The sequence below is a fragment of the Lepus europaeus genome, chromosome 10 (genome assembly GCF_033115175.1).
Source record: "Lepus europaeus isolate LE1 chromosome 10, mLepTim1.pri, whole genome shotgun sequence".
NCBI lineage: Eukaryota > Metazoa > Chordata > Mammalia > Lagomorpha > Leporidae > Lepus > Lepus europaeus.
Genome location: NC_084836.1, coordinates 99,206,387 through 99,231,714, shown reverse-complemented (window position 1 = coordinate 99,231,714; position 25,328 = coordinate 99,206,387). Strand labels below are relative to the sequence as shown.

General features: G+C 56.6%; 1 protein-coding gene across 1 annotated transcript; it reads right to left on the bottom strand.

Annotated features, from left to right (window-relative positions):
- Positions 1 to 20,216: 20,216 nt before the first annotated feature.
- TCF15 (transcription factor 15) lies at positions 20,217 to 25,069 on the bottom strand. Its single transcript, XM_062202315.1, has 2 exons — positions 24,497 to 25,069; positions 20,217 to 20,639 (listed from the first exon to the last, which is right to left on the bottom strand). Exons 1-2 carry the CDS (start codon positions 25,019 to 25,021, stop codon positions 20,565 to 20,567), a joined length of 600 nt encoding a protein of 199 aa, XP_062058299.1. The 5' UTR covers positions 25,022 to 25,069; the 3' UTR covers positions 20,217 to 20,564.
- Between the last annotated feature and the right edge of the window lie 259 nt (positions 25,070 to 25,328).

Sequence of the window (25,328 nt, the reverse complement as noted above, 5' to 3'; positions counted from 1 at the left end):
TCTCGTCCTTCTTCGGGTCTGTCCAGGTATGCTTGTCGTGGAGTGCAGGGGACGCGGAGGAAGGAGTGGGGAGAAGGGAGAGGAGACTCCCCGGGGACTCCGCCATGGCTGTGCACTTACTGAAATGTGCGCTCTGCCCTACTGGAGATGGCGCTTGTACCCCCAGACTCTGACAGAGCACCTGGCGCGGACTGGGAAGTAAATGTCTGTCCTTGCTTCAGTTCTATTGCAAAGCAAATGGATGATCCATTAGAATATGGGTTATCCAGGCTCATCCCTTCTGACACAAATCCAAAGCCATAATAGCATAAAGAAGAATGGAATTCGATTTCTCTCGGGTCTGGGTATTAGTAATTCAGGGCGGGCTCAAGGGGGTGGGGGTGTGGGGCTTCTTGGCTCCCAGAGCTCCGCCAGCTGTGAAGTGCTGCCCTGGGGCTCGTGGTCTGGGAAGGCTCTCTGGTCTACGCCATCACCAGTGGGCAGGGGGGAGGGCAAGAGCAGCCAGGACTGAGAGGCTCGCACACCGTGGGCAGAACGGAACCACGCGACTGTAACAGGCTGTAAGGGGAGGCTGGGAAAGTAGCCCGCATGCTGTGTGGCTGCGAGGCACAGGCTGAACTCTGCAGAAGGGAAAGTGGACATGGGGGTTGAAGCTCTGGGCCCACTCTTCCCCACTGCTACTGCTCCTCTGGGACCTGCGGGCAGCGGCCGCATCAATCACCTCGTGGCCCCGGAAGCCTCTGGCTCGAACAGAAGGAAAGAGACTTCTCCAGCCCTGTGTAGAGCTTTCGTGATTCCACAGAGCAGAGAAAGTGGGTGAGAGGCGTCTGGCCTGGTGATGACCCACGTGCAGAGAGCTGAAGGTGAGGCTGGGCGCCTGGGAGGCAGCCAGCCTCGGGAGACGCAGGAAGGTGACTCGCCGGGGGCGGGAGTGGGTGAAGGGGCCCAGAGGGCCTGGAAAGGAGGACGCGGCACAGCGGGAGGAAGGGGTGGCTCAGTAAGCAAGCGCAGCTTCCGGGCCTCTAGGAGGCCAATGGTGAGGACAGGTGGGTGGGGGAGGGCGGTGCCTCTGGGCTGCTACCCTCCTCCTGTCAGAGGGAGCCATGCTGGCTGTCTTTTTCTTTCCTCCTTGGCCCTTTCTCCCTCCTGCCTTCCCAGTCTTTCTCCTTCCCTTCTCCCTTTCTTTCCTTCTTTGGTCTCTCTCTCTCTCTCTCTCTCTCTCCCACTCTTCTCTCTTTTTGTTTCTTTTTAAAAATTTATTTATTTATTGAAAGGCGGAAATAAACAGATGGGGCCCAGGCCAGGTAAGAGCCAAAGCCAGGAGCTAGGAACTCTCCCAGGTGGTGGCAGAAACCCAATGACAGAGCCAGCACTGCTGCCTCCCAGGTCTGCATTAGCAGGAATCTGGAGCTGGGAGCTGCATCTGGACGGTGTGACCTGGGGCAGGCTGCTCCTCCCTCCCTCTTTCCCTCCCTCCCTCACTTCCTTCCTCTCTCCCTCCCTCCATCCCTTCCACCCTCTGTTCCTTCCTCTCTCCCTCCCTCTCTCCTTCTCTCCATCCCTCCCTCCCTCCATCCTTCCTCCCTTCTTTCCCTCCTTTTTCTTCCCTCTCTCTGTGCCCTCTCTCCCTCCCTTCCTTCTTCACTTTGCTTCCTTCTTCTCTCTGTTTATTTAGTTTGCTCCACTTTCAAGATTCCATCTTGTCTGCAGAGAGGTGTCCACGGCTGTTCTAAAGTGGGAAGCACACAATTCGTGCTCTTCCCCACCCCCTACACACACACACACACACTCACACACTCACCTAGCATGTGTGAGGAGGGGCTGAGCTAGTCACCCAGGGACACAGGGGTGAGCAAGCCGGACAATGTCATCTTCCTCATGAAGCCTGTGGTCAAGGCACAGCTGTTAAACAAGCAAATGCACAAGGAACACTGTGAGTGTTAAATGAGATCAGTAGGCCGGTGCCACGGCTCACTTGGCTAATCCTCCGCCTGCAGCGCCGGCACCCTGGGTTCTAGTCCTGGTTGGGGCGCTGGATTCTGTCCCTGTTGCTGCTCTTCCAGTCCAAGCTCTCTGCTTGGGCCCTATACCCACATGGGAGACCGGTAGGAAACACCTGTCTCCTGGCTTCGGATTGGCGCAGCACGCCGGCCGTAGTGGCCATTTGGGGGGTGAACCAACAGGAGGAAGACCTTTCTCTCTGTCTCTCTCTCTCACTGTCTAACTCTGCCTGTCAAAAAAAAATGAGACCAGTGATAAATGCTGTGAGGAACTGTGAGATACTGTGATATCATATTCATTATTCACCCCAGAACTCCTTAAACAAATATTTAATAAGAGGGATTATATGTGTTGGAAGATTTTTTTTTTTTACAAAAGAATAAAATCATACCTCCTGTCCAAATGTAAGATGAACATATGGAAGTTTCTTTTAACTTAATTTATGTGGAAACTAATAAGATGTTAAAAACTAGTTGAAAGAAGAATCCAAAGAGAAGATTCGCATGAGGAATGCTGCAATGCATTGGCTAAAGACGCCAACCTTTTCTTCCAAGAGGACTGGGGGACTCAGTTGCATTCTGAGTAGACAGGACTTGCCTGCATCTCTGTGGTAAGAATTACTTGCACTACTATCAGTCTGCAGAGCTGTACAACAGCTCCAGGACAGCAAAAGGCACTGACTGCCTCAGACGTGTAAACCCCACATGATGTGAAGCCACAGGACAGCCGTCCTCTGTGTGGGTTTTTGTATTTTAGAATTTCAAAACTTTTTATAATTTTTCCTGATATGATTCAGGTACTGGTAATACAGAGGTAAATGCAATATCTCCCTCCTGGGGAATGTTCTAATGTTCCTTTATGTTCTAACAGTGGGTGGACAACTGGAGACAATTTTTAAAAAGAGATTTATTGTATTTATTTGAAAGGCAGAGTGACAGACAGAGAGAGAAGGACAGACAAAGAAAGATCTTCCATCTGTTGGTTCACTCCCTAAATAACTACATTGGCCAGGCCTGGGCCTGGCTGAAGCCAGGAGCTTGGAGCTCCATCTGGTCTCCCATGTGGGTGGCAGGGACCCAAGCACTTGGGCCATCTTCTGTTGCCTTCCCAGGCACATTAGCAGGAAGTTGGATTGGAAATAGAGCAGCCAGGTCTTAAACTGGTGCTCATATGGGATGCTGGTGTTGCAGGCAGTGGCATAACCTGCTATAACACAATGCTGGCCCCTGGATACAACTTTTGGAAGTCAAATTGCGTCGTTGCCATTTTTGTCTCATAGTCACATTATTAAAACACTTTGTACCTGAGAAAACCAAACCCACCTTGTCTAAATTATCTACCTTGTTCTAAATTTCCCAATAAGTGAAGCTTTTCCTGTAAGTTACTGACTTCCTTTATTTCTTAATTGTACAATACTGGGCCAGCACCGTGGCTCACTTGGTTAATCCTCCGCCTGCGGCGCTGGCATCCCATGTGGGCTCCGGGTTCTAGTCCCAGTTGCTCCTCTTCCAGTCCAGCTCTCTGCTGTGACCTGGCAAGGCAGTGGAGGATGGCCCAAGTGCTTGGGCCCTGCACCCGCATGGGAGACCAGGAGAAAGCACTTGGCTCCTGGCTTTGGATCCGTGCAGCGTCAGCAGTGGAGGCCATTTGGGGAGCAAACCAACGGAAGGAAGACCTTTCTCTCTTTCTCTCTCTCTCATTGTCTATGATAAATAAATTAAATAAATTAATTTAAAAAGTTGTACAATACTATGTCTGAACATATGTTGTTGTCTTTGTGATAGAATTATTAATCACATGAAAAAATGCCATGTTTTCAACATTGAACAAAGCCACTCTTTGGTAATTTTTTCTCCTTGAAATATTTGTTTATATATATTTTCTTGAAATATTTGTTATATTTCCTATTTGGTGGCTTATCTTTCTTTAAATAATTATTTATTTATTTGAAGGGCAGAAGAAAGAGGAAGAGGTCTTCCATCTACTGGTTTGTACACCAAATGGCCATAGCAGCTAGGGCTGGGCCAGGCTGAAGCCGGGAGCCAGGGGCTTCTTCCAGAACTCCTGCGTGGGTGCAGGGGCCCAAGCACTGGGCCATCTTCTGCTGCTTTCCCAGGCACATTAGCAAGGAGCTGCATCAGAAGTGGAGCAGGACACAGATTGGCATCCATCACAGGCAGTAGCTTAACCCACTAGGCCACTAGGCGGGCCCCTATTTGGTGATCTATCATTCTGAAACCTGAATCTCGCCTAGTGAAACTTTTGCTATCAGGGACACTACTGAAAGCTGCAATTCTGCTCACATCCTGCGAGCCAGCAGGGCAGGTCCCTCAGCCGTCTGTAGAAGAGGAGAGTTTGCAGAGCTGAGGACAGCCAGAAGTGTCTGTGGCAGCAACCACCAAAGTCCCTTCCCAAGAGGATGGCTGAGCAGTGGCATGCGTGCAGGTGGAGACCCTGGGGCCGGCACTTGGGGGTCCTACGTGGCTTTCAGAGCTCTGGAGAAGGAATGGAGGCAGATGTCCAGCAGGGTGGGCAGGATCTGTGTGGGGTTCTTCTTGGCATCAAACGTTGCTCCCTTCCACCTGCTGTACAATGGGCAACCTCTTCTCCCCAATGACCAGGGCCCCCTGACCTGTCTGGCCGCCCCTCTCCCCACGAGAATGTGCAAGGTCTCTAGCAGCTTTGGCCAGCACTCATTTCTGGGAGCTCACTGGTCCATCAGGGCTCCGCCTCCTCTTCTCAACTGCATGCTCCTCGAGGGTAGGAACGACCGATGCACCCCAGTGAGTACACAGCGTCTCAGAGTCCTGACAGGGGTTAACTGGAGGACTGACAAACACTCAGTACCTAGGGCAGCACTTGATCCACGGTTTGTGCTAATAGCGCTCACTAAATCCATCACAGTACAAGAGAATGGATGAACAAACAGTGCCTAACACCAAGTCTGCTTACATAAAAAGGAACCAGTAAATATTAATTTTCATTATTTAAAATGTGCATAATACGTGGAGGATATTTGGTGCAGTGGTCAAGACATCGCTTGGGATGTCAACATCCCACGTCAGAGTGCCTTGGCTCGGGTCCCAGCTCTGCTTCCCCTGCCGGCTTCCTGCTAATGTGCACCCTGGAAGGCAGCAGCTGATGGCTCAAGTACTTAGGTCCCTGTCACCCATGTGGAAGACCCAGACTGAGTTCTGGGCTCCTGGCTTCAGCCGGATCTCTTTCTCTGTGCCTCTGTCTGCCTTTCAAATAAAACGAAAATAATTAAAAATAAAATAAAGACCTGGGGTTCTTTAAAAAATTGAGTAATATTGTATAATCACAAGTTTCAAAAATATATAATGGTATAAAGAGTCCCGTCCTCACTCCGTTTTCCATCTATATGGTTCCCACCACTTGGATTATTTCCTTAATTTTCCAGAGGTTCTTCATGCATTTATGGGAAGTAGGTAGTGCCTGGGGGCCTGGCTGGGGCGGGGGGGGGGGTCTGATGAGTGCGAGGGCAGAAGCACAGTCTGTCCTTGTGGCTGGCCTTCCCGTTGTTCCGGGAGGGCCCAAAATTGTGCATGTGGCCCCCAAACATGAATCAGATCCCTAACCCAGGCCCCATGCTGGCCAGGACTCAGACCTCCCCACGTGGCCTGAGGGAAGGGGGAGGCACAGTCCCTCCCCAGGAGGGGGTGCCACGTCCACTGCTTCCCACCAGTGGGCTGGGTGCAACAGGGCCACCTGAGCTGCTGCCTGGCGGAGCTGACCAAAGAAAGTCAAAGCCACCCTCCCCTCTGCAGTTCCCCCTCAGCTTCTACGGAGAAAGTGTCTGCCGAGTGCTGGCGTGTCTTTAACACCTCTCTTAACACTTACTTCCCCTTGTAACAGAGAACAGGCCCCCTGAGCCTTCGGCGGGCAACCGGATCCGGCTAGAATGTAATGACATTGTTTTGTTTTCATTGTACTTATTTTTATGGTTACCTTCTATTTATGGCAGGAATACTGGTTTTCCATCTATGGAGGGAGCTAACGTTTCCTTCTGAAATAATATATTTTAAAAACAGGGTCCCTTTAAAGAAAAAAATATTATGTAACTGGCAGCACAGGTGCTACCCAGACACGGAAAAAATTATAAAGGTGTTTGTGATGGGCTGAGGAGGAGGGGATGCTTCTTGGGTCATGCCTCTCCCAGCCCCCAAGCAACGGCAGGGACCGCCAGGGCTGAGGGGAACAGACTGTCCCAAGGTCACACGGGCGATGTGGACTGAGGTGCACCTGCGGCGGGAGAGGCGCTGTGCAGAGAGGACTGGTCAGAGGTGGCGCACGCGCCCCCCGCGTGGCCGCGGCACCCCTGGTTCCGGGGACCTGCAGGAGAGGAAGGAAGGGTGCTCGCGTGCACCAAGCGCCGGCCACGGGACTCGCCAAGACCTCGCGCTGGGCGCTGGGCGCTGGGCGCTGGGCGCTGGGCTCCATCTCCGGGAATCTACAGTCAGGGGAGAGTGTCCTACAAAAATAACTCAAGATCCCGGCGGCGGCAGTGTGCTAAGTGCTCCAACAGAGGCAGCTCCGGTGACAGCGGGGGGTTTCGCCTGCTCAGGGGCTGGGCCCTCCTTGCCTTCGCCAAATCACCTCTGCGGCACCCCAGCTTCTCCTAGCTCAGGCCAGCCGAACGTCACGCCCACTTCAGGGCCGGACTCGTGACCAGGTCTGGCCAATCAGAGCACGTCATTTCTCTCGCTGTAGTGATTGGCCAAAGGTTGCCCATGTGACTCGAAGCAGGCCCAATGGGGGCCTTGCCAAGGCCTCCGATAGAGCTAATAGAAAAAGCCTCACGCCTTAGGGGCTTCCAAAAGGCTAAATCGTATTCCAGAGCGGCTGGTCGCAAACTTTGTTACCGAAAGTCGAAAGGCGCTCTGAAAATGAACCTGAGAGGGAAGGCGGGATGAGAGATGGAGAGAGCCTGAGTTCTGACGAGGTGACAATGCTACCTCCAGATCGAGCTGTGAGATCTGTGCTCCCAATCCCAGCCCCAGAAGCCAATGCTCTTTCCGTCTTCTATTCCTGGGGGTGGATTTCTGTTGCATACAACCAGAGAAGACCTGGGCAGTTCCAGGCAGACACGCAGTGCCCTGGCAATGCTGGAAAGGGAGAAGGGTTGTGTGTGAAGATCCTTCCTGCTGGAAGTGGGTATTGAGCAGGAATTAAAAAAATATTTTTTTTCCATTTTATTTGCAGGGCAGAGACAGCGAGAGACAGATAGACAGATGAAGCCAGAGCTTCCATCTGCTGGTTCACTCCCCAAACATCCACAACAGCCAGGGCTAGAGCAGGCTGAAGCTGGGAGCTAGGGACTCAATCTGGGGCTCCCATGTGGGCGGCAGGAACCCAACTCCCTGAGCTATCAGCTGCTGCCTGCCAGGGTGTGCGTTAGCAGCGAGCTGGATGGGAGGTGGGGGAGCTGGGACCGAACCTTGGGGCTCTGATGTGGGGCGCAGGTGTCCAAAGCCGTGTCTTAACTGCTGTGCCCTAACACCCACCCTACGGGGTGCTATTTTAGATAGAGTGATCATGGTATGCCTCTGAGGAGGTGGACTTGAGCAAAGATCTGAATGGACGGGATTGTCAAGCCCTGCGGTTATCTGGGGCAAGGAATGTGCCAGGCAGAGGGAACTGCCAGGGCAGAGGCTGTGGGACCACAGTGTGACTGGCGTATGCTGAGAACAGCAAGCGGGTGAGTGTGGCTGGAGCTCACCCTGCAGAGAGGGGGAAGATGAGCCTACAGAGTGGGCAGGAGCTCACATGTCAGGAGAGAAGTTTTAATTTAATTTTATTTTTTTAAAGATTATTTATTTGAAAGTCAGAGTTATATATATAGAGAGAGGAAGAGACAGGGAGAGAGATCTTCCATCCCCTGGTTCACTCCCCTGATGGCCTCATGGTCAGCTCTGAGTCAGGAGTCAGGCGCCAGGAGTTCTTCCAGGTCTGCTACACAGTTTGCAGGGGCCCAAGCACTTGAGCCATCCTTCGCTGCCTTTTCCAGGCCATTAGGAGGGAACTGGATCAGTGGTGGAGCAGCTGGGACTCGAACTGGAGTCCCTGAGGGATGCTGGTGACTCAGGTGGTGGCTGTATCTGCTATGCTACAACACTGATTTCAGGAGAGAAGTTTGCATTTGATTATGAGTTCTGAGAAGTCATTGGAGGGTTGGGCTGGGGAGGGACATGAACTGGCCCTTCCTTCCTTCCTTCCTTCCTTCCTTCCTTCCTTCCTTCCTTCCTTCCTTCCAAGATTTATTTATTTATTTGAAAGTCAGGTTACACAGAGAGAGAAGGAGAGGCAAAGAGAGAGAGAGAGAGAGAGAGAGAGAGAGAGAGGTCTTCCATCCACTGGTTCACTCCCCGATTGGCCTCAACAGCCAGAGCTGTGCCGATCCAAAGCCAAGAACCAGGAGCTTCTTCCAGGTCTCTCATGTGGGTGCAGGAGCCCAAGGAGTTGGACTATGTTCTACTGCTTCCCCAGGCCATAGCAGAGAGCTGGATCAGAAGAGGAGCAGCTGGAACTCAAACTGGTGCCAATATGGGATGCCGGCCCTGCAGGTGGTGGCTTTACCTGCTTCGCCACAGTGCTGGCCCCTTGCTCTTTCTTTCTTAGATTTATTTATTTATTTGAAAGGCAGAGTAACACAGAGAGAATAGAGACAGAGAGCGAGAGAGTGAGAGAGCAAGAGAGAGATCTTTTATCTGCAAGTTCACTCCCCAAATGGCCAAGGCAGGGCCAGGCCGAAGCCAGGAGCCAGGAGCTTCTTCTGGGTCTCTGATGTGGATTCAGGGCCCCAAGCACTTGGACCATCTTTTACCGCTTTCCCAGGTGCATTAGCAGGGAGCTGGATTGGAAGCACAGAAGCTGGACCTTGAACCGCTGCTCTGAAATGGGATGCCAGGGTCGCAGGTGGGGACTTGGCCACAAGGCTGGCCCCTTTCTAGGCAGCTCTCTCCTTACTCTCGGGGTCTGAATCAGGGCACTTAGCTCATCGATGCTTCTGACTCTCTCCTGGCTGCCACCCTCTTCGTGTTCACGTCCTAGTTGAGATCATCAGTTTTCATGTGATGATCCAAGTGGCCTCCCTGGCCCCTGCTGACACAGCCTCCACCAGTCACGGGGGCTCTTTGTGCAGGCAGCTCTCAACAGCTCTGCCTCAGGGAACACAATGGCTGCCTGCTTCCCAGCCCGGCTCTGTGGCCTCTCCGTCCTCCCTCTCAAAGCTTGCACTTGGTCACCTGAGCCCTCCAGAGATCCCCCAGCTGCCTGAGTCTCTCCTCTGCCCAGTTTCCCTTTCACTCAGACACTCTTCACCATCCAATGTCACCCTTCTGGGGCTCCGCCCCTGACCACGCCCACCCCAGGCAGGCTCATCTCTCTCCTCGGTGCTCCCTCCTCTCCTCCTCCCCTGCTTAAACTCCCAGTTCCTACTCACCGTGTGTTCCCAATGAATAGCTACTGAATAAATGCATGAGTTTGAAACTTACCTTGCAGGAACGGTGTCACCACCAGCCACCGCCACGCACTGCCCGTCACTGGACTTATTTTATTTTTTCACAGTCCTAGGAAAAAACCTGTATCATTCGCCCCATTTTAGAGATGAGAAAACCAAGGCTTGGAGAGATTAAGTCATTTTCCCAAGGCCGTGTAACTCGGCAGCAGGAGAGGTGCTTATTCCCAAGTGCCTTGTCCAAAGCCGTGGACACAGCACACAGCTGGGGCAGGGTCTGGGTGCTATTGCCTGCGTGGGTGGGGTTCCCGGGAGTCCCTCAACCTCACACAAGGCTTGCTTGCTCATGAGCTCTTTTGGGAGGGGCTTTGATCAGAACCTTCGAGGGGTTTTTGATGAACCCTACCTTTAAGATGCCCCTCTCTCTATGGGGGGTGGGGTGGGGATGATGGAGAGTTTCTGAGTATCCGACAGATGAGGCCCAGTTGATCTGGAATGGTCATCCGGGCTGTTCACTGCTGTGGATGCCCGAGGGCATCCTGAATCTCCCACAAGAGCAGGTGCGTTCACTGGAAGACAGTGCGTCCTCCCACAGAACAGAACACCATGCAGCTGCGAAGAGGAGAGCAGAATCTCTTGGTGCAAAGATGGAGTGATTCCCAAGAGACATTTTAAGTAAATCAAGCACAATGCAGACCAGCATGGAGACTAAGCTTGTGTGTGTGTGTGATTTTATTTATTTATTTGAGAGGTAGAGTTATAGACAGAGAGAGGCAGAGGCAGAGAGAAAGGTCTTCCATCTGCTAGTTCACTCCTCAAATGGCTTCAAAGGCTGGAGCTGAGACAGGTCTCCCACATGAGTGCAGGGTCCCCAAGTACTTGGGCCATCCTCCACTGCTTTTCCCAGGCACATTAGCAGGGTGCTGGAATGGAAGTGGAGCAGCTAGGACTTGAACTGGCACCCATATGAGCTGTCAGCACTACAGGTGGTGGCATTACCTGCTGCCCCACAGCACCGGCCCCACTGTGTGTTTTTTGAAAGAAAGTGTTAAGATGAGAGCGCTGGGGCCGGCTCCGTGGTGCAGTAGGTTAATCCTCCTCCTGTGGCGCCGGCATCCCATATGGGCGCTGGTTCTAGTCCCAGCTGCTCCTCTTCCAATCCAGGTCTCTGCTGTGGCCTGGGAAAGCAGTAGAAGAAGGCCCAAGTGCTTGGGCCCTGCACCCACATGGGAGACCAGGAAGAAGCTTCTGGCTCCTGGCTTTGGATCGTCACAGCTCCAGCCGTTGTGGCCAGTGGGGAGTGAACCAACGGATGGAAGACCTTTCTCTCTGTCTCTCCCTCTTGCTGTCTGTAACTCTACCTACCTCTCAAATAAATAAATAAAATATTAAGAAAAAAAGATGAGTAGGCTAGGCATGCTTCTATCTGCATGGAGTGTCTTCGGCAATATTCCCAAGACAATGGCCCATGGAGACCCTTCCTGCTAGGTTTGTGAGCGAGTTGATGATCAGTATCAGATGCATGCTTAGAGGAGTGCTTGGAGCCCACTTGGCACCACAGAAGACTTTGCTAAGTTAAGTAAAAAGGGATCCCCCTTGGGGACAGGAGCAAGTGGCTAAGGAGAAGCAGAGAGAGAATTTTTTCATCTGATGTCCTCAGGTGCCTAGGTGAATATTTTCAGTATTTTCTGAAAGTTGAAATTAAATATATTCTACTAGGGGGGGAAAAAAAGAATCTGATGGGGTCAGGGCCCAGAGGGAGACCCCACCCAGAATCCTCAAGAATGAGCTATGATTGGTCAAAGACAGCAGTGTGTAGTGTGAGAACCAGGCCAGTGGGGGGGGGGTCACCCAAACACCCCCGCCCCAGGACTCACTATAAAAAGCACATTAAAAAACACCAGACTGGAAACGTTTTTTTATTATTATTATTATTTTAAATAGCCGCCGCGCGTCCCCCCAGGAGGCGTGCTGCAGCTGCGGCGCTGGCGGTTCCCAGGTGATGTCAGTCCTGGCCAGGCTCCAGCCCGGCCCCCTGGAGACGCTCTGGGGTTCAGCCTGACTGTTTTTCCTTCCTGAGACTTGAGGACACCTTCCTGTCTCAAAGAAAGCAGCCTTTCCAGGGCTTTCTGAGAGCCAGGGCCAGGGGTGACGGTGGGCTTGGGCTGAGCAGGGAGGGGCAGGGCCAGTGGGCGAGGCGGGGGGGGGGGCTGCGTGTGGGAGGAGAGGGAGGGGAGGGGGAGCAGGGACAGGCACAGCTGCAGGAGTGGCTCCTGGACCATCCCTCAGAGGGGCTCCTGGGGGTGGGCTCCTCAGGAATCCGAGGCCTCTTCCTTGACCCCATCCTTCCCTGCCCTGGCTGTGCCTGGGGGAGGTCCCAGGGTGTGGTGGGATGGGCTGGGGGGGGGGCCGAGAGATGTTTCCATAGAGTTCGCAGCCTTCTCTCCCTTGCTCAGCCCTGGGCCCACCCCTCCGTCCTCTACTGGGAAAGGCCCATTGCCAGAATCTTCCAAACCGCTTTCCTGCAAATGGACTGAACGGCAGAGCTGGCTTTGAGGTCGAAGGCTGCACCCCCAGCTGTGTGACCTCGCGCTGGTCACTGCTGCTCTCTGAGCACTGCCTGGGGACTGGGTAGAGCTGGCCCTGCAGCACGACTGTGCAGACGGAGGGGCAGCACCGTGACTCTGGGTCCTTTAGCGAATGTTCTCACGCTGGACAAGGCACTTGGGAGCTGCAGCAGGGTGCAGCCAGAGATGTGGCCAAGTGGGGGGGCTCTGTGGCCTGGGAGAGCCGCTGCTCTCTTGGGACTGCACCCTTGGGCACTGAGCGGGTGAATGGGGTGGGCGCTGGGCTCCCAGCTGCTGGTTCACTCCCCAAATACCCACAGGGACTGAAGCTGGGGGCCAGGAGCTGGGAACTCAACCCAAGCCCCCCACGTGGGTGGCAAGAGTCCAATTACCAGAGCCATCACTGCCCCCTCCCAGGGGCTGGACTCACTCCGACTGGGGAAGGGGGATCTCAACTGCAAGGCTAAACTGCATCTGCATTTTTGTTATTTACTCAGAGCCTGCTTTTACCATATGTGGTGACCTCTGTGAGTGCAAGCCCACATCTTCCTGTTCTCTGATCTCGCCCAGAGCCTGGCGTGGGCCACGGAGAAGGCCAATACATGTTACTTGACTGACTGGCTGATGGAGCCCATCTGAAGTTGGTCTATGATGCTAAACTCTGCGCTATGCCTCCCTGCTGTGACCCGGGCCAGACCCCTAGGTTCAAATCCTGGTTCTGCCATTGCCTGGCTGGGTGACCCTGGGTTTGTCTTTCTCGTCTGTGGAATGATGATGGCCACAGTGCCTGCATAGGGAGGTTGCTGCAAGGTTCCGTGAGGCCAGTTGTGGGAGTCACTCACAACAGAGCCCCAGGCTGGTGAGCACCACCAGTGTCAGGAGCAGGCACCATCCCAGTGTTGCCCCAGTGGGGTGGGGGTGGGGGAGGGCCTGGCGGAGCTCTGCTGTCAGACCTCCTGGTCAGATCTCTCACTAACCAGCCAGCGTGTGGCCTCAGGCAAGTTCTTTAACCTCCTTTGCCTCAATTTCCCCACCTGTAAAATGGGACAATAATATATATCTCACAAGTTTGTCAGATAGTGTATGTTAATTGTTTCACACAAAGTGTGTACACTGGGGCCTAATACATAGAGGGTCTTAAAGAAGTCAGGCAATTTCCCAAGCCTAGGGAATCTGCTCGGAAAAAAATCAACCCCTATATTACACAGCCTTCCTGCTCACAAGACCACTCCATCCCAGTTGGCGAAGCCCTTCTGGTCTGCCCTGTGCAGCAGGTGCTGAGATGAGGAGAAGCAAGGCCCAGAGAGGGGCAGACACCTATCCCAGGTCACACAGGAGCAGTGGTCAACCTAGGCCAGGCTAGGTCTCTTGTGTCCATGGTTTCCAGGCCCTGCTGGCCTGCCCTCTGACCCCGGCCCCCTGGGAGCCCGATCCCAGGCCCGTGGGGTCTGCAAGTCTGGTCTGGATTAGACACGCTGAGAAGCAAACGCTGGCCCCCCCAGCCAGCCGCCCGGTGGGACCTGTGCTCACAGCTGCTGGGGCTCACAGGGACATAAATCACGCGGCAGGAGGGTGGGGGCTGGGACCACCTCAGCTTCCTGAGGGAGGCAGGAGCCTGGGAGTCAGGGGCAGGGACGCTTGGGCCCACCGGGGTGTTTTCTGTCCTCTCCCCAACCAGCTGGAGCCAGGATGGGTCAGACAGAGCCGGGAGACCACCTGGCAGGCTCCGAGTCCTGGTGGGCTGGGAGTCTGACTTCTTTTCAACTTTTCACTTTGCAGCCCTTGCCAAACTGACGGGGAAGCGATGGAAGTGGTGCGGGCTCCACCCAGCCCCTCCTGGGTTCACCACGTTCTCAGTGGGCCGCGTGTGCCTCATCCTTCCCTCTCCCCATGTGGGGTCTGTTTACTTTCTGCACCATTTGAGACCACAGTTGTCCCTGGGGTCTCCCCTGCAGGGGGATGGCTCCAGGACTCCCTGCGGAGCCCAGACTCCAGGTCCCTTGCGCAGTCTCCGCACCCCACCTCCCCTCCCCCGCAGACTGTCTCCAGGTGCCGGCTGATACTTGATACATGTAAATGTGACGGCCATCAGAGCTGGACTCTGCTGCTTAGGAGGGAGCAACTCTGTCTGCACAACTTGTGCACACGAGGACCGACCGCCCGTGTCACTCACGTCACGCTCCTCTTCCCCTGAAGATGAGGCTGTTTATTTTTATTGGAAAGCGTTGGTTTATTTATGTGAAAGGCAGAGTGACAGAGAGAGGTGAGAGAGAGAGCCAGAGATCTTCCACTTGGGGCTGGCGTTGTATGGGTGCTCCTCTCTCTCTCCCTCTCTCTCTCTCTCTCCCCCCGTCTCTCCCTCTCTGTTTCTGTCTCTCCCTCTCTGTCTCTGTCTCTCCCTCTCTCTCTCCCTCCCTCTGTCATTCTGCCTTTCACATAAATAAATAAACCTTTTTAAAAATTCTCATTTATTTATCTGAAAAGCTGAGTTACACAGAGAAAGGGAGAGAGAGACAGTTTTTCCATCCAGTAGTTCACTCCCCAAATGGCTGTAACAGCCAGGGCTGGGCCAGGAGCCGGGTCTCTCATGTTCTGCCTTCCCAGGTGCATTCATAGGGAGCTGGATTGGAGCGGAAGCAGAGCAATTGGAACTCGAACCAGTACTCCTTATGGGATGTCGGCATAACCCACTATACCACCAGGCCAGCCCAAGGGCTCTATTTCTTAAGCACAAAGCTATTGTTTTGTATAACCATAGTACTGAGAGCAAATTTAGACACCCAATGCTTACATCTATGGCTCATATTCCAGACTCATCACCTGGCTCTATAATGTCCCCACCCCTCCCTGACAGGAGCCGACCCAAGACTGTGTAGGGCATTTAGCTGTCTGGGTTTAGATGCTTTTTTAAGAAAAAATTTACTTGAGAGATAGAGAAAGAAAGAGAGAGAGTGAGAGAGAGAGAGAGAAAGAGAGAGAGAGAGAGAGAGAGCGAGCGAGTGCTCCCACTGGCTCGTCTGCTGCCCGGGCACCTGCAGCGGCGGGGCTGGGCCCGGCTGAGGCCCAGAGTCCAGCCTTGAGCACTTGCGCTGTCACCTGCTGTCACCTGCCGCCTCCCAGAGTCCCAGCAGCAGGAGGCTGGAGGTGGAGCAGAGCTGGGCCTGCAGCGGTTTAGCTGCTAAGCCCAATGCCTGCCTCCAGGTCTGCAGTTCTTTTTTCTTTTTTTTTTAAATTTTTTTTTTTTGACAGGCAGAGTGGACAGTGAGAGAGAGAGAGAGAGACAGACAGAAAGGTCTTCCTTTGGTGTTGGTTCACCCTCCAATGGCTGCCGCGGCCGGCGCGCTGCAGCCGGCGCACTGCGCTGATCCAAAGGCAGGAGCCAGGTGCATCTCTTGGTCTCCCATGGGGTGCAGGGACCAAGCACTTGGGCCACCCTCCACTGCACTCCCTGGCCACAGCAGAGAGCTTGCCTGGAAGAGGGACAACCGGGACAGAATCCGGTGCCCCCACCGGGACTAGAACCCGGTGTGCCGGCGCTGCAAGGCGGAGGATTAGCCTGTTGAGTCACGGCGCCGGCCAAGGTCTGCAGTTCTGACATCACAGTCACACGGGGTTGGGCTGCATAAGGACAGGCAACTTTACACGGGCATCCCCGGAGTGGCTCTTCCTTCCTTTCTTCCTTTCTTTTCTTTTTTTTTTTTTAACACTTATTTGAAAGGCAGAGTTACAGACACGCAGAAGCAGAGACAGAGACAGAGAGAAGTCTTCCATCCAGTGGTTTATTCCCCAAATGGCCACAATGGCCAGAGCTGGGCTGATCTGAAGCCAGGAGCCAGAGGCTTCTTCCGGGTCTCCCACGCTGGTGCAGGGGCCCAAGGACGTGGGCCATCTTCCACTGCTTTCCAAGGCCACAGCAGAGAGCTGGCTCAGAAGTGGAGCTGCCAGGACTCGAACCGGTGCCCATATGGGATGCCCGCACTGCAGGCAGTGGCTTTACCCGCTACACCACAGCACTGACCCCTGAATGGCTGTTTTTATAAATCCTCTAGTTCTAAAATGTTCTCACCAGAATGCGCTGTGCTGTGACTGTGTGTAGATGTTTAGGCATTAGCCAGCTAAATAGACCATAATTGCCAGAACTCTTATGTGGCATTACTTTTTAACCTCAAAAGAGCCTGATAAAAATGGCAGCGGGCAGGGTGAATGAGGGGGACCCAGGCTGGTGAGGGAGCCCCAGGCCTTTGGTCCCCAGCCCTGCTCAGTTCCAAGTGCCGTGCAGCTCTGGCCCATTGTGCTCCTTCTCTGGGCTTCAGTCTCCCACTGCCCTTCCCACTTGCAATTGTGCAACAAAAGAGAGCTGGGCACGGTGAGCGGGGGGAGACCTGGGTCCTGGCGGCTCAGCAGCATCAGGGGCTTCCCGTGGGACCTTCTGCAGCCACCCCCACCCCGTGTCGTCTCAGATTCCTCACTGTGAAATGATGAGCTCAGACATCTGCTTGGGGCCAATGCTTCCGGTTTGGGTGAACTTGGCCATTCCACACCCCTCAGTCCTGGGGTTTCTTCTCCCTAAGGAGCGTCACTCCTCTGCCTCCCAAGTTGGAGAGGTCTGGCTGGGCTGCTCCTCCTGGGGTGGGGAGTGTGTGCCAGGGTTGGGACGGGGTGGGGGGAGGGTGTGCAATGGCTGCAGAGGTGTTGCAGCTCATGTCTGCTTCTCCCTAACCCTAACTCTAGCCCTAACCCTAACCCTAACCCTAACCCTAAGGCCAGCGTCACGTGCGTTGGGCTGGCCTTGCCGCTCGCAAAGCCTCGTGGACATTGCTCATTGCCCGGGAAGACAGCAAGCGACACAATGTGCACAATGGAGAACTGTGCAGCCACAGGAAACCCTATGGACCAGCCCTCGGAACACCACAGGTCTCTAAGAAGTGCGGTTAGGGGGCACGCACCCCGGTGCAGAGCAGGGTCTGTAAAATATTACCACGCGGTGGAAAGCCAGTGTACAGGGCATTTGCACAGATATGCAGGTGAGCGCTGCAGGAATTCACCCGGTCCTGGTTCACAGCAACTGCCTCTGAGAATTGGAGCCCAGTGGCTGGGGAGGGGGGAGGCTGGCTGTCTTCTGTGTCTTGTGACTCGTGGACTCTGCATGTGTATTTTTTCCATTTCAAAGGAAACATGATTGCAGGAAGCCAGGATTGGTTGGAGTGCAAGAGGGGCCCCTGGGAAGCTGCTGAAGGCCCTTGGTTTGTTTTTTTGTTTGTTTTTTTCTTGTTGTTTTTCAAAGAAAGAGAGAGAGAGATCTTTCATCCTCTGGTTCACTCCCCAAATGGCAGCAACAGCTGGGGCTGGGCCATGCTGAAGCCAGGAGCCTGGAGCCCCATCTGAGTCTCCCACGTGGGTGCAGGGACCCAAGCACTTGGGCCATCCTCTGCTGCTTTCCCAAGCACAATAGCAGGGAGCCAGATTGGAAGTGGAGAAGCTGGGACTGAAACTGGCACCCATATGGAGAGTGCTGGCGTCACAGGTGGCAGCTCCGCCCCCTGGGCCGCAGCACTGCCTCCTAATCGTCCTTCCTGATTGGCTTGCTGGGTACACAGGTGTGCTTAGTTTGGGACAACCCCTTGATGTGTGTACTTTCAGAAAGGCGTAACTCAGTGTGCTGTAAATGATTGTGGATGCGCATGCCTGTGTGTCCAACAAAAACCGCAGGATTACGTGTCGATTATGGTTGCTTTGGGAACTGGTGATACTTCTTGGGGATATCTGTACATCTGCATTTTTTTAACAATGAAAGCAGAAGCAGAGGGGCTTACCCATGCTTTTTTCTTTCTTTCTCTCTTTCTTTTTTTTTTTTTTTCGGACAGTTATCCATGTAAAGCTTTCTAGGACACCCAGCAAACTGCTGGCAGCCATTGCGTTAGGGGAGGACTGGAGGCTTGGCTCGGACTTTTCACTGCACACCACTTGTTACACCTTGAACTACTGGCTCAATGTGCATGTGGGCCATTAAAAATAATTAGGCCGGCACCGCAGCTCAATAGGCTAATCCTCTGCCTGCGGCGCCGTTACCCCAGGTTCTAGTCCCGGTCAGGGCGCCGGATTCTGTCCCGGTTGCCCCTCTTCCAGGCCAGCTCTCTGCTGTGGCTCGGGAGTGCAGTGGAGGATGGCCCAAGTGCTTGGGCCCTGCACCCATGTGGGAGACCAGGAGAGGCACCTGGCTCCTGGCTTCGGATCAGCGTGGTGCACAGGCCACAGTGCACCAGCCGCAGCAGCCATTGGGGGGTGAACCAATGGCAAAGGAAGACCTTTCTCTCTGTCTCTCTCTCACTGTTCACTCTGCCTGTCAAAAAAAAAAAAAAAGATTTTAACAGCAAGACAGACACTTGCCTTTATGTTCCAGCTCACTTGCTGGCTAGAGACCGGGCCAGCGCAGCTCAGCCGCATCGCGGGGGTCCCCCTGCACATGTGATGGCAGAGTGGGCTCCCAGCCAAGAGCACCCAAGGGTCTGCTCTGTCCCCACTCCCAGGTTTCCTGCCATTGACGAGGTCACAGTCCTTTTCCTGTGGCTTTGCCAAAGGCTGCCTGTGCCTGGACCAGGGCAGGCACGGTGAGCAATGTGCTTTCCTAATCAGCTCCTGGCGCGGGAAGTGCAGGCCACTGGGACACAGGATAGGCAAGACCGGCGTCCCCGCACACGGGGGAGGCGAGGACAGGGCGCCTGGGTGGGCCGGGCCTCCGGGGCCCTCCTTCCTCCACGTCTCGTACCCAGGGGGTTGAAGTGTGGTGTTTCAGGGCCTGTTCCAACTAGGACTGGTGTCTCGGGGACTCACGTGCTCACCCAGGCCCCGGGTTTTGTCTGTGGGCTCAGCCGTGGTGTCTAGGTGCTTGGCAATCTGCCTGCTGATTGGCAGGACGGGCAGCCCGGGCACAGTCTGAGGGTCAGCTGTGCGCAGGGAGGGGAGGGGTGGCTCGAACCCAGGGAGCACTCCCACAGGCTCAGGAGCCAGACGTCAGTGAGTGCACACGAGATGGTGTGCTAGGACGGGGACCTTGGGAGCAGCGGAGAGGCCTCCAGTTGTGGGGCCCATGGCGCCCACATGGGAGACCTGGATGGAGTTCCTGCCCTGCCTTTTGCCCCAGGTATGCTGCTATGGACACTGGGAAATGAACCAGTGGATGGGAGCCCCCCCTATTTCTCTCTTAAATAAACAATTGGTTTAAAAATAGGCAGATGAAGGTAGCTCGCTGAGGCAAGGACAGCTCTGGCCTCTCCCCCTGGCCCTACTGAGCTCCTGGCTCCCCTGAGTAGCTGTGCTGTCACCAATCCGGCCAACTCTGCAAAGCAGAGGCAACCCCAGCGCCCCGGCCTCGGGCTGCCGGGAGCACAGTCAGGGCCACAGGGCTGGCACTCAGGCTGTGCCATCTCCAGGGCAGGGCAGGGCAGGGGGCACTTGTGCGTTTTCACAGTGGCCAGGACACAGGGTGTTACTCTGCCACGTGTCCCGGCATCCTTGGTTCCACAGTGATCTCGGCTACACAGGTGTAAGCACAGCCTGCTCAGGCACAGGTGCGTGTGCACAGGTGGACAATTGGATGTCCACACAGCCTCGCTCATGGCGGCCCTGGCACAGGGCACGCTGAAGTATGGCGCCTCCATTAAAGGGAACAGTGAGCATCAATGGAAGAGTGAGGACACCTCCTGGGGCCATCCCAAGGTGGAGCAAGAAGAAAGGAAGACGCCGGAAGTGACGAGGATGACCGGGTGGTCACCTGCCTGCTGCTGCTTGGGGAATGGGAACATCACGAAAAACTGGGATTCTGGCTGCTCCCGGGGGAGAGCTGAGGGGGGAGCCCTCCTGCCTATGGAATTCTAAGCCCCATGAACGAGGTGAAGATGTCCTCACCCAGAAACAAACGAAAGGAACACCAGACACCTAACAGCTGTGAGCAACACCTGCCGAGTGGCGGCCGTGGAGAAAGAATGGGATTCTCTGCCCAGGAAGGGGGCTCCACCTGCCACCCCCAGGGCTCAGGACAACACCTGTAGCATCTGGGCCTCTTTTTAGGGCTTCCTCTCCCCTCCAATATCCACAACCCCTCCATTCCTTAGCTGGGAACAACATCTTTTATTTAAAAATATCTTTTTATTTTAAACCCACCAAATTCTCTCTCTCTCTCTCTCTCTCTCACACACACACACACACACACACACTCATGCACAGACATGCACACACCCTCTGCCACCAGCAGTCTTTGTTTCTCCAAAAGTTCTGTCTTATCTCTTGTCAGCCAGGGCTGTGGGCTGAATGGGTCGGGTCCTCGAAGCTCTCCAGGGTAGGTTGGAGATGTCCCGGGGCCCTGCTCAGAGGGTCCTGCGCCCAGGCCACTGTCCCCGGGACCCTTCACAAAGAAGACATGGCTCTGGTTCCTGGGGTCTTCATCCCCATCCAGCCATTGGCTGGCTCCTGGCTTCCTTCTCTGGGGTCCTGCTTGGAGCAAATACCGCTGGGGCCCAGACTCATCTCCGTGGTCCTCGAAGAGCGGTCACCCCTCTCACCTTCAAGCAGGTGCCCCCCAGGTCACGCCGGCCGCCCTGCAGGAAGGGAGAAAGAGGAGCCTGGATCAGACCACCCCCAACACGGGAGCCAGCCTCTCTGTGTAAAATAAGCCACAGCTGAGCTGCACAGAAACGCACTGACACTGAGGACAAAAGCCAGGGCAGAGCTGAGGGCGTGCTCCTGCTGCCGGAGTCCTGGGAAAATGCGGCTGGTTTCCTGGGAGAAGGAGACTGATGCCGCAGGTCAGCTGGGAGATGCGCCCCCGCCCTACACACTGGCTCACCTTTTCTGTTTCTTCCCTATGGGATCTCTCACTTCCAAAAAAAAACCCTGACAGCATTACAGCATAGCATTTTACATTCAAGGCAGGAAGTGCCCCATCCCACAGCCTTCTCGGACTGCCTGCCTGCGCCCTCAGCTGCCTTCCGGAGAGCACCGTGCCTCTGGCCACCTGGCCTCCAGGCAGAGGGGCAAATGCCCCCTTTGGCAGGAGGGTGCTCTCTGGTCCTGCCTCCCTGGGAAGGCTTCTCGACCCCAGGGAGCAGACTTCCTGCTTCTCTGGAGACAGTCCCCAAAGGGGAAGGCAGGGTCTCTCCTCTGTCTCCCACCAGGCTGGGAGCTCAGGGAACCCGTAAGGGGCAGGCGTTCACGCCGTGGCCCTGCTGCCAGTCGAGGACCTGGCTGGGAGCAGGTACCAATCAATGCTACTTGCCAGGCCGTCTCCATGAGAGTCTCAAGTTGTGGCCTTCACCACCCTTAGCCAGAGAGGTCACAGGTAGGACAGCACGTGCTGTTTGGAGGCCTCCAGCTGTCGACTGACCAGCCCCGGGGGCACCGGGCCAGTTGGTAGGAGTTGGGCTGGAGATCTGTGTTTTCTAATAAGCTCATCTTGCTCTCCGGCTGAATGGTGTCAGAAATCCCAAGGCTGGCGCTCCTCCTAGCCTCGAGCCTGGCCTGGCCGGGACATGACGACAGGCGGCTTTCTCAGGCCCCGCGGAGAAACAGCCGAGCATCTGGGAGCTCTGCCCCTGCCTCCCTCCGGCCCGGGCCCAGGTTGGGGCAGATCCATGCAGATGCGAGCCCAGCCTCCCAGGAGGCTCTGCAGGCCCGGGGACAGCGTGTCCACTCACAGGCAGGGCTATTTTGAGGGCTGAGGCCACAGTCCCAGCAGAGTCCAGGGCTTGGGCTTCTCAGACAAACTCTGGCAGGAGTGGCTGAGAAGGGCGGGTGGGGCAGGGGAGGGGTGCCTCGTCGAGGTCGGGGGTAGGAGATGGCCTCCTCGCCTTTCATGGGTCAAATCCCCGGATGCAAGGAGAGTGGCCTCCCGCCCCGAGTCTGGAGTTCGTCTGCAGACAGAACCGGGTTCCCCGCAAGTGTGAGGACTGTTCACCTCCCCGAATCTCAGTTTCTTCATCTGTGAAATGGGGTGAAGTGCCAGGAGCACCAGAAGGGGTCTAGTCCCTTAGAGACTCAGAGCTGAGGTCTCTCTGGAGTTGGGCCCACATGGAGGCCTGGGCGCGAGATTCCACTCCCCTGGGTCTTAGTTTCTCCGCCTGTCAAGTGGCGTTACTTTGCAGGCTCACACCCACGCTAGCCCAGGCCTCACACGCCGCCGGGGGGAAGGCCCGCCCCAGCAACACGGGAAGAGCTCAACTGACCTCGTCGATGGGCATCGCGTGCTGGTAGCAAGTGGCGCCTGGTGGCCCAGCCGCCACCCACGGGACAAAAGGGAAAGCAAGGCAGAGACAAGCACTCCCTCTCCAGTGCTCACTTGGGATCTCTGTCCCGGAGGGCCACACCTACCTCCTCCTTAAACAGGAAGATGCTACCGGGAACGGTTTCCATAGCGATCCCAGTCCCAGGGTAAGCAGGACGGAGGGAGGTGGTGGCTAGGGGTGAAGGAACAGAGTGTGTGGCCTTGGAGCATTCCAGCCCCTGACGAGTGGAAGGGAACAGGGCCCCGCAAGACAGCCCAGTTTGAGGGGCCCCAGTGGGTGAGGACAGCTCCACCTGCCTACTCCCCCAGGGGCCTGTGGCCTTGCAAGCATGGCTTCTGTAGCCAAATTTGGCTGCGTTCTCAGTCCCATATACAGACTCGGGGTTGGGGGTTGGGGTGGGAAGCAGCCAGGCCCAGGCGGGGCCGCATCAGCTGCAGGAGAGCCCGAGACCCGCTGAGGAGCTGCCGGGCTGACCGCTGGGGGGAATGGACAGGAGACCCGCGTGCCTCCTCCCCGGGCCTGCGGTTCCACGCCTTCCCGCCGCATCTTTTCCCACTTCCCAGGTGCAGGGTTGAGTGGGAGTCCCGGCTCCACCGCTGGCTTAACGTCTCCGAGCGGGTGGGCAGAGCCACAGGGCCTCCTTCCCTGGCTGTTGAAGGATGAAGGACATTGTGTGAAGAGCACCAGGCAGAGATCAGCATTGGCCTCCCCCTGGCTGGCTGCTGCCTCCCATCTGCCGCTCACCACCTTGAACTTCCACTTCCTTCTCTGGGGTGCGCTTTCCCAGCCCCGCTGTTGCTATGTCCTCGCCTGGAACACCTCCCAGCACCCCTTCACCTGCCTGCCCCCCGCTCAGGAATTCAGCACGAGGGTGGTGGTGGGGGCTTCCTCTGGGCCCTGGCAGCTGCTTTGTGCTCCCCTCCCCCAGCATAGCACCCTCATCTTCATCTCCCCGTCCTGGCCCCAAAGCGACGCTGTGGTTCCCGGCTGGTGGATGGTCAGCCAGCACCTGCTTCTCAGGTACGGTCCCAGAGCCGACAAGGGGCAGGCAGCTGGGTGGCTGAGGGTTGCTGAGCCGAATGGGTGGGTGAAAGGCAGACAGGGAGCATCCGGGTAACCCCGTGAGCCCTTAGTGCCCAGCCGGGGGCAGAGCTGGGGCCCAGAGCTGGGAGCTGCCGGGGTCCTTGAGAGGGTACAAGGTTCGATGGAGGGAAAGCGAGGCAGCCAAGGGCTGAAAAGCCAGACTGGGAGTCTGGTGAGACAGAAGGACACAGAGGCCTCCCCACATCGAGACGGAGCAAGGGACACAGGACGGCTGTGAGGACCAAAGACCCAGGAGTCAGGGGCCTGACCCCAAGCTCCCATGCTCTTCCACATGGCCACCAAAAGCCATCAGGACTCTCTCAGCCTCAGCCCCTCGGATGTAAATGGTGGCTGCAGGATCCAAGGTTGTCACACAGCCGGGCTTCCTTGGGCCTTTGGAGCCTTTGCTCCGACCCAGCCCCCACTCGCCCCTGGCCAGCCTGGTTCCCACCATTCCCTAGGTCCCCCAGCAGGAGCTCAGCTCCAGCTCTGCCCAGCTGACCCACTGCATCCGCTGGGTGCTCACATGGGGTCCCCTTCTTCACTCCCACGTCCATCAGCTGGGCACCTCAGGCTCTTGCATGGGGGTATATGACCCCCTTGCTTCTCAGGCTCCTGCTCTGGGGTCAGATCTTAGGATGGGGGAGAGTTATATATCGAGCCTGCACCAGCTGAGTGAATGCTGGCCTCGGCTCCTCATCAGCGGTAAAAGGGGCGGAAGCACCCCCAGCCTGGATTCTCGTGAAGTCTCCCCCAGGGGCCACGGAGGAAGAGCTCCATAAACGCTGGGCTTTGTTCCTCTGTCCTCGCGCCCTGCTCCCGGAAGGAAGGACGTCCCGGCACACCTTCCGAGGCAGAGGGCATCCTCGGCGAGCCCCGAGCTCTGTCCGGGCTTCCCTGCACCCTTTCGGCTTGGGGGACAAGCGAGCGAGCGGCTGTGCGCCACACCGAATCCCGCGTCTGGCGCGCCGCGTTCACCACCAGGTCCACGTCGCGCCCCCTTCGCTCCCTGGTGTTCTGCCTCTCTGGCTCCGCGAGGAGCCCCGTCCCCAGCCAACCCCGACCCGGCGGCCACCGCCCGGCGCACTCACCCCCTTGCGCTGGTTGCTCAGGCAGAAAGTGCAGATGGAGCGTGGCTGGCGGCCGCCGCCGTCGGCAGCGGCGGCGGCGGGGACGGAGCTCTTGGCACTGCCGGCCGCGCGGAAGCACGGCTGCCCGTCGTCGGCTGCGTCGCCCAGCAGCAGCACGTTGGCCAGGTGAGCGATGTAGCTGGACGCCAGGCGCAGCGTCTCGATCTTGGACAACTTGCGGTCCACCGGCTCGGTGGGGATGAGCGTACGCAGCGCTGTGAAGGCCGTGTTCACGCTTTGCGTGCGGTCCCGCTCCCGCGCATTGGCCGCCTGCCGCTGTCGCACCACCACCACCGGGCCCGCGCCGCCCGCCCGTCGCCCGCCCCCGGGGCCAGGGCCGCGCCGCGCCGCCTCCAGGCCTTCGCAGCAGCCAAACGACTGGTCCGACGCGTCGCTCTCGCTGCGGTTCTCCTCGTCCTCGCTCAGCAGCCGCACGTCCGGGTACAGCACGTGCGCGCCGACGGGGCGCAGCAGCGCGAACGCCATGGGCGCCCGGCCGAGTCCCTCCGCGCGCCGTCTCCCCGCCTCGGCCGCGCCCCGCCGTGCGCTCCCGCGCGCTCCCACGGCCCCGCCGGCCGCCGCCTTATAGCCGAGGGTGGGGCCAATCACGAGGCCGCCCCGGCGGGGGGCGGGGGGTCCGCCGCGGCCAATGGGGAAGCGTCCGCCGCGCCCCGGCCAATGGCAACGCGCCCGTCGCCCCCGTCCCCCAGGTTGAAAGCGGCCCGGGAGCCGGTGGCCCGCCCCGAAGGCTCGGAGTCTTCGCGGGCGAGCCCGGCGGAGGAGGAGACCTGGG

Excerpts from the sequence above, each read along its gene's own strand:
- TCF15 (XM_062202315.1), bottom strand. The coding sequence starts at position 25,021 with ATGGCGTTCGCGCTGCTGCGCCCCGTCGGCGCGCACGTGCTGTACCCG. Across the intron at positions 20,640-24,496 it reads TGAGCAACCAGCGCAAGGGG|GGCGGCCGGCGTGACCTGGG; the intron begins GTGAGTGCGCCG and ends CCCTTCCTGCAG.